This window comes from Gekko japonicus, unplaced genomic scaffold (genome assembly GCF_001447785.1).
Source record: "Gekko japonicus isolate JY-2015 unplaced genomic scaffold, Gekko_japonicus_V1.1 scaffold2615, whole genome shotgun sequence".
In the NCBI taxonomy this organism is placed as follows: Eukaryota; Metazoa; Chordata; class Lepidosauria; order Squamata; family Gekkonidae; genus Gekko; species Gekko japonicus.
The window spans coordinates 57,943-77,432 of NW_015162029.1; the positions used below are offsets into that span (position 1 = coordinate 57,943).

The 19,490-nt window shown below is 42.9% G+C and overlaps 1 protein-coding gene across 1 annotated transcript in view; it reads right to left on the bottom strand.

Moving 5' to 3' along the window:
- The window catches only part of HSPH1 (heat shock protein family H (Hsp110) member 1), a 30,484-nt gene extending 16,669 nt beyond the window's left edge, over positions 1-13,815 (bottom strand). The window contains exons 1-7 of the mRNA XM_015405532.1: positions 13,565-13,815; positions 7,709-7,766; positions 6,367-6,507; positions 3,791-3,913; positions 2,153-2,252; positions 1,573-1,706; positions 732-976 (exon numbers count right to left, since the gene is read on the bottom strand). Of these exons, the coding sequence (XP_015261018.1) occupies positions 732-976; positions 1,573-1,706; positions 2,153-2,252; positions 3,791-3,913; positions 6,367-6,507; positions 7,709-7,766; positions 13,565-13,671 (908 nt within the window). The 5' untranslated portion in view covers positions 13,672-13,815. The remainder of the gene's footprint in view (positions 1-731; positions 977-1,572; positions 1,707-2,152; positions 2,253-3,790; positions 3,914-6,366; positions 6,508-7,708; positions 7,767-13,564) is intronic.
- Between the last annotated feature and the right edge of the window lie 5,675 nt (positions 13,816-19,490).

Below are 19,490 nucleotides of genomic sequence, written 5' to 3' on the forward strand. Positions count from 1 at the left end.
AGTGCGAGAGCGTCTGCTCGGGATGCAGAAGGTCCCAGGTGCAATCCCCAGCATCTCCAGTTAAAAGAGACTAAGCAGTAGGTGATGTGCAGGACCTCTGCCTGAGACCCTGGAGAGCTGCTGCCAGTAAGGGTAGACAGTACTGACCCTTGATGGACCAAGCGTCTGATTCAGTATAAGGCAGTTTCCTGTGTTCATCATTCACGCTTGTGACTCCCCTCTTTTCTCATGGCTCTCTTTTCCAGTCCAGGCCGTACACAGTTTGCCATTACATCCAAACTGGTGAGCAATTGGCTTGTGATTGCCAAACAAATAATTCTTGTAAACCAATTTCAAACCATGATTTGATTACAAGCAATTGCATGTTTGGACGCAATGGGAAACAAAGGTTTCTTTGGACAAGGAACTAACTGAATGGGGAGGACAAGGAAGGAAACATGTAAGTACCAGACTCACTCCTGATCCAATAAACCAAAGTATGGATGAGCAGAAACGTTAGGTCTGAGGCAGCTCTGGGATTCCTAGAGCAGATGCTGGGAAGGATGATAAAGAACTAGTGTCTCCCTCAGCAACTGCTATATATCCCTAAGCAGTGTTGCCTTGTATTTTAAGTATACCAAACGTCTAGAGAGCACCAGTCTTCACCTGCTTCACCGTTCTGTCTCTCTTTGCATGGACACCTTTTAAATAAAGAGTCTGCTTCAACAGACTACACCAAACAGATCTCTTACCTATTCATCTTTCCAGACACGTCTGTATCATTCATAAAACATTCAATGTTAAGTGGGATATCTGTGCTGTTGGAACTCATTAGTTTTTTCAGCTTTTCACACTCCTGATATAATCGGAGAAAGGCTCGTATTTTTGATTTGGGGTCCAGCTTATACTTGGCTTTTATTTCGGCACAGAAGTAATCCACTAGTTTCTCATCAAAGTTTCTTCCTCCCAGAACGGGGTCAAAAGCTGTACCAAGGACCTGGTTTAAACAAAAAGGTGAAAAGTTACTCGTATTGTGTGTTCATTGTTGTATCAGCACCGAATAAATTTCCATGTACCCATGTGGCATCTTTTTGTCACTTCAAAATGCCTTCTTAACCATATACACAAATCTTTGTCAGTTGTAACGTGCCACTGGGATACGCCCTGTAGTTGAGCTGCTCACCAAGGTTATGTTACTACAAACCTAAGCTATTTAATACAGTCAGGCTACTATCTGTCTAGTCCTCCGCTTTTATAAGTCCAAACTTCAGCTATTTCTGCATTCCTTTACACAATGAACGATTAAAATGTAGAATTCACTGCAAGAGGATGTAGTGATGGCCACAGGCACAGACAGTTTTTAAAGGGGATTAGACAGATTTATGAACAACAGGTCTTATCAGACTAAAGGAAACTTCCACATTCAGGGGCGGTAAACCACTGAATTATCAGTGCCAGGAGGCAGCTTTGTGGCGCAGCAGTAATCCCTTGCAAAGAGATGAAAGATCCCCTGCCCCAACACCTCCAAATGATGGTCCTTCTTTATCAGCATCACTGTAAATGTGTTCTCAGGAAGTCATTGGCTCTGCCTACCTTCAGTTTACCCTTGTTAAAAGCACAGGCTGAGACCTGAAATGCGGAATGGCCCATATCTATAAACACCACTATTTTGGGTTTCTCTTCTGGAGCTGGAAGGTCCTGCTTGTAGATGCCATAGTTCAAAGCCACTATTAAAAACAAAGTTTTGTCAAAGTAAGTTACTTATATGCACTGGAACTAAAACAACACTTCTACGTGGGCTGGCATATTAGGAGTTCTGTACAGTCGTAGCTACTAAGCACTAAACAATGAAGCACAGGTGGGCATCACAAAGATGTCCTGGTAAGTGAGGGCTAAGTACATACTCAAATGGAAGTATAGCAATGCCACCAAAAGGAGTAAAGATCAGGTTGCCCTTTGCACCAGTACACACAGTGTGAGACAGCAGCACACTACAGTCTAATGAACTTACAGGGGTCCATAAAAAGCTCCAAGAACTGACATATCTGTGGAAGACCTGTTTTGTGATATGCTCTTACATCAATGCAGAAGTGGCTGCAACCATCCTAGGACTGCAAAATGAAATTAAATGCCCGTCACCTCTTTACCTATGAAGTTAGGTTGATTCGCTCACCTGCTGTCATGTCGTTCATTAGTCTAAGACAATTTAATCCAACAATCTGGGCAGCATCCAGGACAGACCTCCTTTCTGCATCCGTGAAAAATGATGGAACCTGCAGCAGCAAAGAGAATGGAGGATTACCACACAAGACAAGTCCTACTTTTGATACAAAAGAGATTTTGCTGTAAGTCACAAGATCGCAGCCTGAACAAACAAGCTGACCTTTCACAGTGTGTTCTAATGCAATGTTGAGGGTGAGTCAGTAACAGCCTTCAACAATTTAGTGGAAAGGAAGCATCTAAATTAAATCAAATAAGATATAAGTGTAACTTCTAGCACATTAGAAATGACTTGAAAAATAAAACATCCCAATTATTACAGCATAGAGCTGACCACCTGATCAAGATTTTGATGCTTAAGTAAACACTAGTTTAATGGGGCACATGAAGGAGGAAACAAGTTTAAGTGAAATCACTTGCGAGGGGGAATTCATTTATTAGTCAAGATTGCTTTATACAGTAGAAGCCTACTACCTGGAAGCTATATAGGAATTAACATGAAACACACAGAAAACCTTTGGCTTGGTGACAGGTGGCTTTTTTGCCAGCACGGCATTCAGAAATGAAATTTAGAACAGGCTCATTAAGCTACTCAGACATGCACCGGTCACCACAGAGGGCTGCTGAAAACTGCATGTGCATATTCCACCCATTGGCATTAGCAAAACTGTTGCCAAACGGCTATAGAGAATGAAGACAAATAAGCCTCAGTTTGAAGTGTAAGGTTTTCTGCCAATCAAGGAGTATTGCCAAATAAGCTCTTGAGATGAGGAAAATAGAACAAAGACTGGAAGGAATACATGGGCACTTGGGATGAGAGGGCAGTAGGGAGAAATATCTACGTCTAGATCAAGGAGCAGAAACTCCAGTGCACCATAGGAAACCTCTGATGCCAGAGGAGGAGTGGAGGTAAAAGAATAGGAAATATGAGCTTGGATCCAGACTACCACTTCAACAGGTACAAGGACTTGCAGAACATGATTTTGTGTGTGCCCCCCCCAGCCCAAAATGCATCCTACAATCTGCTAGTCTGTAGCCAAACCAGGGAGAGGGCAATCTTGGCTACTGCCCATATTAAGTTCTCTTACGTGTTCTTTTTTAAAGTTCAATTTAAAATATGCCCTATTTACTACTCTTCTATGGTAACCATAACAGGTTCACATCCAGGATTTCATTGGGTTTGTGCCTGCTCAGCTTCAGCAATGCTGCAACATCAGGAACTCCTCAGGCCATGGATGGGTCCAACTCTGTTCTTACGTTAAAGACCCAGGAATACTCAATAAGAACATAAGAGAAGCCGATGTTGGATCAGGCCAATGGCCCATCTAGTCCAACACTCTGTCACACAGTGGCCAAAAATACCAGGTGCCATCAGGAGGTCCATCAGTGGGGCCAGGACACTAGAAGCGCTCCCACTGTTGCCCCCCCCCAAGCACCAAGAATACAGTGCGTCACCTGTCCCATTGTACATCACTTGTACAATGTTGTGTACAAGTCCGCCCAAAGATCTAGACAAATGTCAAACACTTCTGCAGTGTCACACAAAACTGCACACATTTGAAGGCACCCATCCTTACACAAACCTACTTACTGAAACAACACAGTCAGTAACAGGCTTTTTGAGGTTATTCTCAGCTGTCTCCTTCAGCTTGGTCAGCAGCATCGCTGTTATCTGTTCCACGCTAAATAAGTGCTCCTCATCCATATATGTTACCTACATAGGGAGAATGAGAAGGAAGCAAGTGTTGCTTTATTTCATGTGCGCACAAACAAAATCCACTGATTCTTTTCATTCAGTATTTTCAGTTCAGTATTAATCACATACTGCCCTTTTCCAAAACAAAATACATCATAAAGTTTCTTACTGGGTGCTTGAAGCTTAAACCAGTCTATGTTTCATTCCTTCTCAGTTGGGAGAGCATACTTGGTACCCAAGACTACATCACTGTCAAGGTACCAATAAAGCAAGTTTGCTGCCCAACTACAAACCTAAACCAGCTTCCTTGGAAACAAGTTCAATCAGACTCGCTGACTCTTACTTCTGAACAGACATGCTGAAGATTGTGTTACCATACCTTGTACAAGACAATTAGGGTGGTGCAGGGGCTAGACTGTTGAACTAAGACTGGTGAGACTTGCTGGGACAAATGCCAGCTGAGTCCCGAAGCTCACTAGGTAATGCTGGGCCAGTCTCTTTGCTGCAACCTACAATGCAAGGCTGTTGTAAGGGTAAGAGGGAACTCCGTATGCCACCCTGAGTTCTTAGCAGAAAATGTAACGAACTAAGAACAACTTAAATCTTTCACAGTTTAGCAATATTTCAGGATTTTTCATTTTGCCCCCAAACATCAGTTTCTTCTTCCTTTTTTTAATGTAACCTGGCAAAGAGTGTGTGTTTTTTAAAGCCCCCGGAGGGGATTTTTTATTGCATTTTTTTAACACTACAAACTACAACAGAAAATAAGGAAGGGAACTACATTTAAGGGATAAAGAAAGATAACCACTACTGACTAAAAACACAAGAGAGGAGGTCATCTCACCAGCTTAGACATACATTTGGTCTTACTCCCGTTAATCTTGCTATCAACTGAGTCAAATTTAGCATTCACTTTTTCAAGTCTTAAATTTAAAGTTTAACTGTCAAACAGAAACACCCCAAAGCATCTCATTTCAACATTTTTAAAAAGGCACAATTCAGAGTCCTTCAGCCTTTACTTCTCCTTGCCTAATCTCTTCTGAAGCTTATAAGGACTTTTAGGGGCTGCCGCCCCTTTCTCTAAAAGAGAGTCCTCCCCGGAAGATTCCGAGTCCAGCTCGCCGTTGGACTTACTGTCCATCCCTTTTTTTCCCTTCTTCCCCTGGCCCACCCAACTGGACTCTTAAAAATTCCCATGCTTTCTGAACAGAGTCAATCTTTTCTTTTTTTATCCTTGATTTTGAAGGTTATGCCTTCTGGAGTTAACCATCTATATCCAATTGCATTTGTCTGTAGAAAAAGAATTAGTTCTTTATATTTTTTTCTCCTTTGTCTCATCTCAAATGGAATGTCTTTCAATGTTCTGATGGTATTCTCCCCCACTTTCAGGGGTGCTCCAGATACTGCTTTTAGGATTGCATCCCTCACATGCCTCTGAGAATCTTATCACAATTTCCCCAGGCAGATTATTTTTCTTCATGTATCCTGAATATGACCTATAGGCCACATTCATTTTGTTTAACAGGAATTCCGCCTTCATATCTGTCACTGGGGCCAATATTTCACTCATTAGTTCCTTCAGATTCTCTCCCTTAGTCTCTGGCAAGCCCTGGAAGCGAAGAATTCATATTAGCCTTTTCCATTTGTAATTGTAGCAGCTGATCTTCCGTAGAAACTTGTTTCTTTTCCAGCTTTTGAACTTTCTTTTTCACCTTTTGTGCAGTGGCATCCACTTCTTTCACCTTCTCAGCTATTTCATTCATCATTTTAAGTGTCTCAGTTATCTGTGCTTGCTGCGTGGTGATACACTGAGTCATTTTCGACATCTGCTCCTTGAGATTATTCATCTGGTCCAGTAGGGGGCGCATGGATTCTGCCAAAGTCTTTGCCAGCTCGTTGGTTCCTTCCAGTTTGGGGCTCTCCGTTAGTTTCGGTTTCAAAGGTTTCTCTTTCTCCGTCCCTCTTCCCCGCCATCTTTCTCGATTGTTTACTTTGACAAATATTTTGAAAGTCTCTGAATATGTGCCCAAACGCTTGAACTCGCCTTGGTGAGTATTTCCTAGCAGTTATGCTTGCTTTCTCTTCCGCTCCCCCCCCTCGATTCGCTCAAAAGTTCATGCAGTTGGGAGGCATCCCTCCCCCGCCTGCCTCGCTTTCCGTTTTACAGAGTGGGGTAGGGAGCTTTCTTTTCTCTTTAACCGCCGCTTACGTTAGACTCACGTGTCTGTATACACACACACAGAATTGTTTCAAAACAAAGCTTAATTCCTACAGCAGTTATGTAGCTAAAGAGCAGGATGACATTTCAGAAAGAACTTAACCCTTCAGCTAAGAATTCAAAAGAATTTTGTAAGCAAAAGTCTATCATTCCAGCAGAAATGAAAATATTTTGTTTCTATTCTGGAAAACAAAACCTTTCCAGCTTAGGTGTAAAATTCCACACCTTGCAAATACAACAATGGTATGTTTACCTTTATCCCAATGCTTCCATTTTTCAGTGGGACTATGCAATAGCTCAAGTGTTCTTTCTCCTTTTGAATAAAAGGATCGTTAAATGGACGTCCATGGAATCTCTTGAAGTTAAATACTGTGTTGTTGGCATGTGTGATTAGCTGTGGAGGGAGGAGGGAGAGAAAAAGATTGAGCACCTTGACCAAGAAAATGATCAAATTACATGCAATATGTCAGCAACTAACAAAACCTAGAATGTTGACGTTCCAGTTGTTATTACTTCTGTTAGTTAAATGCTTGTCACATTGGAAGAACGAGGGAAGAGGAAAAGGTGGGGAATTTGGAGTCCTTTCCTCAACCACACATCCCACCACTGAATGTACCACTCTCCATACTAAGCAAAAAATTCACTGCCACAGGAGGTGGTGGCGGCTACAAGCGTGGACAGCTTCGAGAGGGAATTGGATCAACATATGGAGCAGAGATCCATCAGTGGCTATTAGCCAGAAGGTATAGACAGGAACTCTCAGTCAGGGGCAAGTGATGCTCTGTATTCTCGGAGCTTGGGGGGGGCAACAGTGGAAGGGCTTCTAGTGTCCCGGCCCCACTGGTGGACCTCCTGATGGGACCTGGTATTTTTGGCCACTGTGTGACAGAGTGTTCGACCGGATGGGCCATCAGCCTGATCCAACATTGGCTTCTCTTGTGTTCTTAAGAAGCAAACCTCATATGAATACAGCACCATATATTTTCCATATACATAAATGGCAACCATTCTGTTTATAGGAGTAAGCAAGCACGGGATTCATAATACAGAACACCGTAGGTTCAATCCCCAGTGCATCCAGTTAAAAAGACCTCAAGGAGCGAGCACTGGGAAAGACCTTTCTCTGCCTGGGATCCTGGACTGCATGGCCAGTCAGAGAAAAAATACCAAATTTGACAGACTAAGTCTGACCCAATACAAGGCAGCTTCCCAGGATAAAGCATGTCCATCCAATGCATTCAGAACCAAGCTGGCTCCATATTTGCATATGTATATGAGATTATGCAGCACCACTAGAGTATATGGCCTTTTCACAGTAGCATATTCGCCTCCCCCCCCCCCCACAAACACATAAAAAGACAGGCCCCTGCCTTGCAAGTAATTCTTTTCAGTTATCATCCCATGGTCAGATCCCTATAGAAAGGAGCTTCTGTGCAGGGATCAACAAGTATTTGGCTTTTCATCTCCTAACTTTTCTAGGAAAGCTACATTTTGAGGCATTATGCATAAAACTTGTAATTTGGTGTCTATATTCAGAGCAGAGTCCTTAATTGAAATTGCTGTTTTATCTTGTTATTTCACAGAAGATGACTTACTTGATTTTTAGCAGCTACTCCAATAGCTCTGTTTTTGGACCCAAATGACACAACCGACCTGAAAAGAGATTAATTCCCCAGTGATCAAAAATATATGGAAATTGCCATTCAATAGAGTATATTAACATAATTGCAAAACACACCTAAATACAAAACTGCTAGATTTTGTGGTGTTTCTGATCTCACACTTGCATGTACCTACCCATACAGTTCACCCAATGGGATGGCATTTCCGTATTTGGAAGTGGGGTAGTGGTAGTTTATGCTAACTCCCCCCTCCCACTGCAGACACCCTCTTGCCTTCTATGCTTTCCCCAAAAATCCCTCGAGTCCCTCAGGAACAAAACAAAAAAAGTAGGAATTCAGTGGGATGCACAGGAGGTGGGGAAAGCAGGAAAGCCTTGCTCCACAAAGTCTTTGCATAATTGGATGCATGCCTCCATAAGCAAGAATATGCTGTCAGAACTGGAATCTGAAACTTGATAGCAGCACTTAAATATTTCATAACTTCCTAATTTATTGCTTGTGTCAATCTAATGGAGATATCATTGCCAATCACATTACAAGACTTCTTCAAAGATGTACATGTTTGTTACTGCATATTTTAAAAATTACTTAAAAGTGTGCAAAGCAGCATGGTTAAGAACTACTTTTAACTCCCATACAACTGAAATTTTATCATGTGCAAGACCAGGAATTTTCCATACTCATTCTTGATTCAAAGGGAAAATAGCCTAGTTGTTCGGTTACCAGAAGAGGTAAGGCTAGAAATTTAAGCTATTTGTTAAAAAAGAAAAATAAACCAACAACTTAGGAGGGGATAATATAAAGAGAAGAGAAAGATGTTGCAACACAGAGGGCTGCTGCTAAAAATAAGAGCCCTGTGTTGAATTTCCCTGTGAAATGTCATCCTGTGTGCCTAACCCCACCAGCAAGAGCCAACAAGGTAGTACACAGCCAGGAAAACATATCACAAGATGACATCAGGACACATACAGTTCAGAGTAGGCAAGCTCGACCCCAGCTATAAGACACCAATGCGACAATGTAATGCATTAATTTTGTTATCAATACAGATCAATTTGGGAACTTCTGGTCTATGGAACAGCAATGGCGGACGCTCTCCCCATAACGGGGAAGGGCGAATTGCACACCAGCAGCCTGGAGGGGTGCCACCTCAAGTGACACCCCAGCGGAGCCTTTGTGATAGGCTCCAGGCCGGGGGGCTTTTGAGGGGTAGCCTCTTCGATGGCGTAATGCCAGAGAATTGAGGCTCCCCTCCGCCCCGACAGTCCAGTCGCTGAGTGGCCTTCGGGCACAAGCTGGACTGACCGGGATAAGCGCCAGAGATCGAGTGGAATGCCGTAAAACTGAGCGTGGTCAGAGAAACTGACCGACAATGAACGTGAGTTCTGAATAAAATGGAGTAGTTTGCAAAGCAATTCCCTCCCCCGCTGTTGAATGAGCGGCTAACAGACACGAAGGGGGAGAGGGGAGGAAGTAAACCGAAAGTGGGTTGAGAGACGTAACTGAATTGCAAAGTGTTTGGCCAGCTTTCCGAGTTGCGTGGAAGCGGCAGAAACTGTCAACAAAACGGGAAAGATGGCGGCCCAGCAGAGAAAGTTTAAAACAAAGCCGGGCAGTCAGAGTCCAAAACCGGAAGAGGGAATAGATGTCCTCAAACTCCTGGCGGATATGCTTAAGCCGGAGATGGAACAACTCGATGGTATTAACCAGCAACTGACCGTGATGAATAAAAACTTTGCAGCACAGCAGCTTCAGCTGAACAAAACAAAGCAAAAAGTGGAGCAGGCAACGAGAAAATTAAAGAGATAGACACCACAAGGAAGAAGTTGAAGAAAAGGTTGGGAGATGTGGAAATGAAGCAAAATTGCCAAGAGAATCGAGTTTTGCAGCTACAGATAGAAAAAGCTAACATGATTCTCAGGTTTCAGGGGGTTCCTGAAACGGATTGGGAAGACCTGAAGAGGATGCTCAGTGAGATCATCGCTCCAGTAGTAGGTTTAACAGCGGATGAACTTGTAAACGAAATGGAGTCAGCCTATAGGGCATACTCCAATTACATTAAAAAAATAGCCTACCTGGAGAAATAGTGGTCAGGTTTTCAAGAAGACAAACCCGAGATGCTATTTTAAAAGCAACATCAGCAATCCCACTGAAAATGGGAAATGTAACCATCAAAACCTTAAAGGACATTCCATTTGAAATGAGACAAAAGAGAAAAAACGACAAGGACTTAATTTCTTTTCTTCAAACTAATGGGATATCGTATAGATGGGCGGTTCCGGAGGATGTCATCTTTATGATCAATGATAGAAGAGAGAAGATAGACTCCACTTTTAAAGCTAAAGAATTTTTGAGACGTCAGCTGGGGATAGAGGAAGAGTCCAAAGAGGAAGAAATGAAGTCTAGTGACTCTGCTACCTCTGGAACGGAAGAGGACTCTGCGGCAGAGAAGGGTGCAGGACCTGCCAGAGTGGTATATGATTTCAGAGACAGAAAGCCGAAGTAAAGGCAGAAGGACTTGGAAAATGGCCTTTTGAAGCGAAGAATAAGAAGATGATCAGAGATTTCTCTCATAACAACTAATAAAATAACATATAAATAGTGAATTGTTATAAGCAAGAACTCTACAAGTATATTGTGATATTAACACTTATAGTACTAACAATTTTACTAACAGTGAAAAGATCTCCTCTTGGGGTTTTAGTTTAGTGTGGTTTGCTTTCCTTTATGCTTAGTTGTAGTCCCTTCCCTAATATTTCTTTGTAGTTTTTGTAGTATTTGCAAAATAAAAAATATCCCTCCAGGGATTTTTAAAAAATACACATCAATTTGCCCATTCTTTTGGAAAAAGTATACAGGATATACAGCCAATGTTTTTTGCCATTATCTAGTTATGTATTTAATTTTATGTACATATTAGTTCTTTTATCCCTTTAAAAGAGGCATTTATGGAACAAAGTAACATGAAACAACTTAAAGTGATACAAGGGAACACAGATTTAGAAATACATGCAGTAACCACATCCAGAACTAGACATAATACTGATAGCAATTCTCCTTCACACTCAGGCAGAGCTTCTCACCTCTGGATCTCAGACAGCACAATGCAGAGGAAGACAGCTGTTTCAGACAACTGAGTGTAAGACTGCAAAATCTATTTATTAGCCATTTGAAAGCAATTGCTATTTATTAATTTAAATATGTACCTCGCTCTTTCCCAGAACAGACTAGTTTTGAAAAGCACCTCCCATTTTAAAGTTAATTCCTACCAATCCCCACCCCATCCTAACTTTCCTTAAAATTTAAGAACAAATTCCTTGAAAGCCAGTAGGTCTGCAAATTTTCATATTGGGACCAACAGAGAATGGAACCCACTGAGCTGCAAGACCATGACATCAATCACCACATGACATAAAAGTTGTTTAGCAGGAAGATGGAGAGCTACTGTTATGACCACACTAGTGTTGAAGCAAGGACTGTGGACAGCGAATCAAGAAAGCCAGTGCAGGAAACAACTTGAGACCAGGAGGTATAAGGTCAGCACTGTACTGGAATCCTTTCCATTGCTGAATGACCTTGCTCTGCCATCCTGCTGCTCCTCTTAGAGCACATGTACAGAGAAGCACGATACTGTTGTTCTCTATGTATGTGCACCAGCTGCAAGACCCCGTGAACAGCAGAAAATAAACTGGCAATATAAAGGCTTGTGAGCCAGCAGATGGAGCTCTAAGGCCAACCTGAGGGCACACTTCATGGGCTGAGGACAACTGCCCCATGTTATCTGGGCCCAAGGTAGCCAACTGATCAGCTCCATTAAGATCTAGAACAAAGGATCATCTCTGCATTCCTTGCCTTTGGAGGAAAGACACGTGATCAACCAAGATGAGGGCCTTTTCAGTGGTCGCCCCATAGTTACAAAATCCCTTCTCTCTTGAGCTTTGCTTTATACCTTCATACCAGTTTGTTGTTGTTGTTGATGTGCCAGGTGAAGATTTGGGTGTTTTGGATTACTATTGAATAAATTTATGTTGTATATGTTTTAGCTGCTTCCTGGATGGAAACTGAAACCGATCCTACTTTTATGTACTTCCCTACTATTCCCCCCCTCTAGTTCACTTTACTGAGTTGTGTAGCAATCATTTTAAACACGGTTCACAAACCACTTTAAGTAGCAAGAAAAGTAAAATCAAACTGTTTTAAACTAAAAAACACTTAAAACCCTTTCCCGCAGAATTTTGCTCATTAGAACCCTCTTGTATGTCCCTGCATTTTTATATTTGGACTGCAGCCCTACACACTAAGCTGACAGCAGGGCCCACTGAATGCATTTAGCTTTTCTCTAATTAATTCTTTTTTGTCCACTTAACTACCCATTCTCGCTTCTAAAATACATAAGCAAAGTAGTCCACCAAATAAGCAGCACACCATGTAACATTTTCTAAAACCAGTGAAAATATCAAGTTACACAAGCTATACCCTTCTAGATATTTAACGTTTATATAGTATTAAGCTTATATAATAACGAATGGGCTTTATTCACAAAAACGTTCAGTAGTTAATTAACAGAAGCACAGATATTTTTTTTCGAAACCTCATCTGACCCACTCAAGGATTCACTGAACTCACAGGTGTTTCAACACGATGAGCAGCCCTTTGAAGCCTCATAATCTTTACCTTAGCATGGTTTGGAGCGTATATATGCTTCTGGGAAGCAACCATCACTGGTGTACTTTTGTGAGGACCCTCTCATTTTGAGAAATCTTTCCAGACAGTGCCTCATAATACTCACAGATTACATCCAGTGCTCCTCTACCCAGTTTGGACAAGGCAAATGAATCAACGTATCAGTTTGCTTGCATCTTGTACCTTGGGTACTCTGAGTCAGATTCAACTCTGTACCAGTTGTGCCAGCAGCTAGGCAACTCCTCTACACAGCACCATCTTCCTCCCCTCCCAGTCTTTCTCCTGAGAAGCAGGTCGGTCAGACCTGCTCAGGGATGAACTGCCTAAGCACTGCAGCATAACTTCCCCCTTTACATTTTAGAGATTTAGATCTTAGAGACAGAGAAAAGTCAAAGTCTTCTCCTCGCAATCCCCCTCCCCAGTGGAGCTCCAGGGATCATTTGCTTGTAGCATGTTCCCTTGCGCAGCGTACAAGAAGTAGGTAGCAGGAATAACAGATAATCCTTAAAATAGGAAGGAGGGGCAGAGACAATGCTGCAAAAGCCAATCTTGGCGGGCGGAAAGCAACGAGCGCGGAATAATAAGCATCCATGGCTCCCTTCTGCAATAGCAGAGAAAGAATCGCCTTGGGGCTGCTATCCTCGGGAATAATCCCAGAAGGGTAGCAGTTTCTTGCTATAAGATTAAACAAAGTGGCATTTTAAAGAGCAAGTTTTTATTCTAACATGCATCTGATGAAGCATGTTTCGACTAACGAATGTTTAGAATAAATGTTGTTAAGTCTTTAACGTGCCACAGAATTCCGGTGTAATTCTGCTTGGAAGTAATTCGGCAAGGAAAAAAGGGCACGTAATTAAAGTCGGAGACTCCAAAGGTACAATCCTGGAAATTTTTATCTAGAAAGAAGCCCCCGTCAATGTATTGGCAACAGGTTCCTCCCAAAGAACCTGCTGTATGTTTATACAGAAGCAAGCTTTACTTGGTTCAACGGGATTTACACCCAAATAAGCGCGCGTAAAAACTGCAGCCTTAAGCTCCCACTTAAAAATGACCCACAATCGAACCTGACTCGGATGCGGGAAAGGGAATTAAAATACCTCCTTCACCACCTCTCTCCGCATACCCTATGAGATGCATCGGACTTACGGAGTACACCGGTCACTGAACTCGTTGGCCACCGTCTCGATGCCCCCAGCTCTGGCCACCGCGATGTAGCAACTCTGGGAGCCCAAGTCAAAGCCCACCACAGCCATAACTGAGCGGCTTGCTGTTGTGTTGCACCGGCCTCTCTTGGAGTAAACCCACCGCCGACCGCGGCCTTAGGTTGAGAAAAGGACCGTCTGCCACTCACACTGGGCCTCCGCCCTCGCCTTACCCAGCCGCAACCTCCGCGCAAAATCTCTCTACCTCCAGCGATAAGGTTTAAATAAGACAATACGCAGAAGTTTCCAGAAACTGCGACAAGCTTACTCGCCGGCTCCACGTGCGGCTTCCGCTTCCGCCTTCTCTGGGCTTCTCGAACCCTACCTGCCAATGGCGACGCCTCAGAGTGGATGACGTCCACCGTTGTCCCGGCGACAGTGGACGCCGCGCTTCCGTCACCATTCTAGACTTTGCCAGCTAAGAGGCTGGACAAAAGAGCTCGTCGGAACGCATGCGCAAAATTTTTCTTGGTGGGGGAGGGGAAGTAAACAAAACAAGGCTCCGTAGTTTGGGCTCCTGAGGTAGAAATTGGGTGGACGTTGCTGTTATGTTGCCAGTTTGCCGGCTTGTTGGTTTTGCGTCGTTATCTGGTTGTTTAAATTGTTCTCCTAACATATTTTTTATGGATACCAACTCCAGCTTGGGAAAATTCTGGAGACAGGGAGGTCGTTAAGAAGAAAATCAGCGTATGTTTCATAGATTACATCAAAGCATTTGATTGTGTGGCTCATGAAGAGCTATGGCTGGCTTTAAAGGAAATGGGTGTGGCATAGCATTTGATTGTTTTGATGCACAATCTATACTCCAAATGAGAGGCCACAGTTAGGACAGAATATGGAGAAATGGAATGGTTTCTAATTGGCAAAGATGTCAGACAAGGCTGCATTTTATTTCCCTATCTCTTCCATTTGTATCCAGAACACATAAAGAAAGCTGGATTAGATTTAGATGAAGGTGGAGTGAAAATTGGTGGAAGGAACATTAACACTTTGAAATATGCAGGTGACACAACATTATTGGTAGAAAACAGTAAAGACTTGAAACAACTGTTGATGAAGGTTAAAGCAGAAAGTGCCAAAGTGGGACAACAGCTGAACATCAAGAAGACAAAAGTAATGGCTACTGGGGAAGTGTACAACTTTAAGGTTGATGATGATGAAATTGAAATTGTTTGAGATTCTCTATTCCTTGGCTTCATCATCAAACCAGAGGAAGAATGCTCCCAGGAAGTCAGGAGGAGATTGAAACTGGGGAGGGCAGTGTAAGGATGTGTCACGGGCAACCAAGATCAAGTTAATTCGTGCCATAGTATTCCCCATTACTATGTGTGGGTGTGAAAGTTGGACAATGAAGAAAGCTGACAGGAAGAAAGTAGATTATTTGAAATGTGATGTTGGGGGACAGTTTTATGGATACTGTGGATTGCCAAAAGACAAATAAGTGGGCCCTAGACCAAATCAAGTCAGAACTCTCCCTAGAAGCCTAAATAGGTAAACTGAGGCTGTCCTACTTTGGTCACATTATGAGAAGACAGGAGTCACTGGAAAAGACAATAATGCTAGGAAAAATTGAAGGCACTAGGAGAAGAGGAAGACCCAACATGAGATGGATTGACATGATAAAAGAGGTCACAGCCCTCAGTTTGCAAGACCTGAGAATGGCTGCTAATGATAGGATATTTTGGAGAATGTTAATTCATAGGGTCATCCTAAGTCAGATTTGACTTATTGGCACTTAACACACATACATGGAGGTGGTGCCTAGAAATGGTGGCGTTTGCAGGGAAGAGGGGGCTCAGCGGGAATATGATGCCACAAATGCCATCATTTCTTCCAAGAGACTCGATCTCTGGAGTCTGGAAATCAGTTCTGGGGGAATTCCAGGCCCCACCTGGAGGCTGCCAACCCTAACACGCCTTTCTCATCCTGTGTCTTCAGAATGATCAATTAGAGTATCAGAGTTCTAATTTATTTGTTGTTTAGTGTATTTTTGCCTCCTTTTTTAGTCCCACCCTACCACCCCACTTGGCTATTTAACAAAAGTTAATTTTAAAAAAGTTCTTGGAGGGAGAAGGATCTCAGTGACATCTCTCCAGGCATGATAAGAGTGTTGACAGTTAATCTTCAGCACTCAGATCAATAGATCAGCAGGATCTAAAGTGACAGCTGACAAGCTGTAGATAACTAGTACCAACCTGTTCTGATTGGAACTGAAGCAAGTTCAGTCATCATGACTCAGCATGAAGCTGATTGGATGCAATTTGTATATAAGTGGATGTGTTATAGCTCTGTAACCTTCTCCTTATTCTCACTGTGTCTGGAGGAGGGCTTTGTCGGTGGAGTGTAAATATTATTAATAAACTTGTATATAGTGTACCGCTGAACTGTGTAAGTGTGGTGCTATATAGGACCTCCACAGCAGTGAATGCTGGTGAGTGCTGAAGTGACTGGAAAAGTCATGGTGGCTGGTGTTACAGAAAAGGTGCCCCAGGTGCACTGCGCAACAAAGAGGATACCTATTACCTCTACTCTGCTAACTGTAGTGGTCAGGGCTGGCTTATAGTATTTTGTTGCCCCAAGCAAGGGTCATCAGTTTTCTCCTCCTGTCAGCTGGTTGAGCCTGAACCAAGCTTGGCTTGACATGGCTGGAAATGTGCATGTCTATGAGAAGAAGCCTGCTGTGGCCTGTGCCACTGAAGGCTGGGAATGATTCCTTGTTATGTTGCCCCAGGCATTTGCTTGGGTGGCTTGCACAGAGAACCTGCCTTATCAGTGATAGTAGCTGGGAGCAGGTGAGCTCTCTGCTGCATCAGGATCCAAACAAAGTGCGTGTCTGCTGCTTCTCCTTCCTCTAATGACCTGTGCAGCCAGCTGGGTGACCTTGAGTCAGCCACAGTTCTCTCAGAGTTGTTCTTTCAGCCCCATCAACCTCACAGGGTGTCTGTTGTGGGGAGAGGCAGAGAAGGATATTGTAAGCTGCTCTGAGACTCTTTCGGGTAGTGAAGGGCAGGTTATAAATCCAACTAATCATCATCATCATCCAGGTGTGATAGAAGAGAGCCTGGCTGCTTGTTCTCCCTCTGACTTAGCATCAAGGGCTTATATCTTATAAACAGCCAGAGAGGATAATCCTGTGTCTGTGCAGCATTTCAGATTACAGGCACAAAAGAGCTTTTCTCCCCCTCTTGCAGCAGATAGGCTGGTTTGTTTAAGTCATCTGATGCTGCGTGATTTGCTGGTGGTTGGTGTGGTGCACTTTGGTTGCTTGTGGCACACTATAGCCTGGAATATATAGGTTAACACATAGTGGGCTGAAGTGTGGAGGCTCTTCTCTTGAGCCTTTCTTGAGTTTATTTTGGAGCTAATGGACTGTTTGGATTTACTGCTGCAAGATATGCCACATCTGAAATTTACGTGCCTCGGACAGAATTGGAGCAGAATTTTCATGGCATATCTTGATGGAGTTGCAGTGTTTTACTTTGGCACTCCTTGAATTTCCATTTTTATTTTGGTATCTGTCATTGTCATAATGGTGCCAATGGTCTTAGGGTAGTACGCATGGGATTATCCCATTTTATTTTCACAACAACCCTGTGTTGTAGGGTAGTGACTGGCTCAGTGTCAACTAGTGAGTTTCACAGTTTATCAGTCTCAGTGGGACCTAGGGTTGCCAGGTCCTCCCTGGCCATTGGTGTGGGAGGGGGTAAGACTGTCAGCTCCAGTTTGGGAAACTCCTGGAGATTAGGAAGTAGAGCCTGGGGAGGATAGGGACCTCAGTGGGGTATGATGCCATAGAGTCAACCCTTCAAAGCATTCATTTTGTCTAGGGGAGCTGATCTCTGTAGTCTGGAGATGAGCTGTAATTCCAGGCGATCTCCAAATCCCACCACCTGGAGGCTGGCTTCCCTACCGGGACCTGTTTCCACATAATGCGGTTTGATTTAAAATACTGTAGCAGAGGGGTGGCCAAACTTGCTTGATGTAAGAGCCACATAGAATAAATGTCAGATGTTTGAGAGCCACAAGACATGAATATGGCCCATATGTTTTTACTGGAAACTATGCAACTTTGCTTTTTATTAACATTAAATGAGACTGCCAGAAATAAAAACAAAAGGGGTAAAAATAAGTATCGATAATGATATTTAACTTTAGATTGGGAGAGAGAGAGAGACAGACTGGCTGAGAAAGGTGGAAAGAACGAAAGAAAGAAAGCAAATGGATGAGGGACGGAGAGGTGGAAAGAAAGCAACTTTAACCCCCACACCCCCATGCCAGCTGGCTTGGCTTGGAGAATACATTTAAAGTTAAAGTTGCTTTCTACCTCTGCTCCCCCCCCCCTTCTCAAGCCTACCCAGGCAGGGGGAACACTGGCAGGGGAAGGGCAGACCGATCGGGGAGGCATGCCTCCCCTTCACTTCCCCAGCCACCCTGCCGGGAGCTGCACAATATGTGTGAAAGAGCCACATGTTACTCCCGAGCTGCAGTTTGGCCACCCCAGCTGTAGTATAAGTTTTTTCTGTTCAGATGAACTTTTTTGAGTTTGTTCAACCTCTTTTTTTTACACTGAATACAAACTTTCTGACCTGATTCATTATTAGAAAGGTGTGTGGGCAGGTAATAAAAAAAATAACAGACTGGGTTAAAAAAAGAAAGAGGGTAAACATTGTGTCTGTAATTTTTCTCCCCAGTAGGCATAGTGATTATTTGAACGTAACTACCAGATATTGGTGAATATATCAAAACATGTTATGAATTTTTAGAATTATTACTTCTCCTTAATATGCAGTGTGCATTATTTTGTAACCAATTTATATTAAGAGGAAAAATGCTGCAGCTGTTCAATACTTCTGCACCATGACCATGAAAAAAACTATCTTTAAATATAATTAGAATACTAGGGGGAGCTCTAACCACATGGAAAACAGAATAGGTCTTTACTTCTAAAGGATCAAACAGCACTGGAGTCACAGTTTCCCCCCCCCCCCCCCCGTTTCTTAAGATTTTAAAGCCATTATAATGGGTTACTTTACACACAATTCTAAACTACCATTTGGTGCTACATGAACAAGTCTCACATGCTCTGATTCAATTATTTGCTTCTGCTTTAAAGCAAACCATCGTTTGCTGGTTTGGATCATGGTATTAAACTAGAGCTCACAATGGGCACACAAGACTTATTCACGTTGGATCAAACCTCCATGAGAAGAAGAAGAGATTGGATTTATACCCCGCCCTTCACTACCCAAAGGTGTCTCAGAGCGGCTTACAAACTCCTTTCCCTTCCCCACCCCACAACAGACACCCTGTGAGGTAGGTGGGGCTGAGAGAGCTCTTTTGAGAACTGCTCTTTTTCAAGAACAGCTTTTATCAGAACATGAGACATTAGTATGAACAGAGTCATGAAGTTCCTGGGATGAGCAACAATATTTAATTGAAAGTCAAACCCAGAACTTATTTTCAGCGAGTGTGGGATCAGAAATGTTATAGCAGGCACACAAACATTTGGGACCGGGCTTCCCACAGTGGCATTCTAAACAGAACTACATCCTTCTAAGTCCAGTTAAGTCAATGGGTTTAGGAGGCATAACTCTTCTTAGGATGGCACTGCAAGACAGGTTATAATGATTAGGAACCACAAGCACATTTCTGTTTTGAACCACTAATGGTGCCACCTTAATCAGATTCTAACCCCATTCACTTCAGTGTACTTATGGGTGTAACTCTGTTTAGGATTGTACTGTAGCGCTGCAGTGTGCTATGCAGAGGTCTAGTCTAAGCCCAATGATTTTGGTGTGCACAAGCTGTAGTAATTATAAGCAGGAATAAAATTAAGCTGAATTGCAATGCAGCCTGTTTTTTGTCTGTGT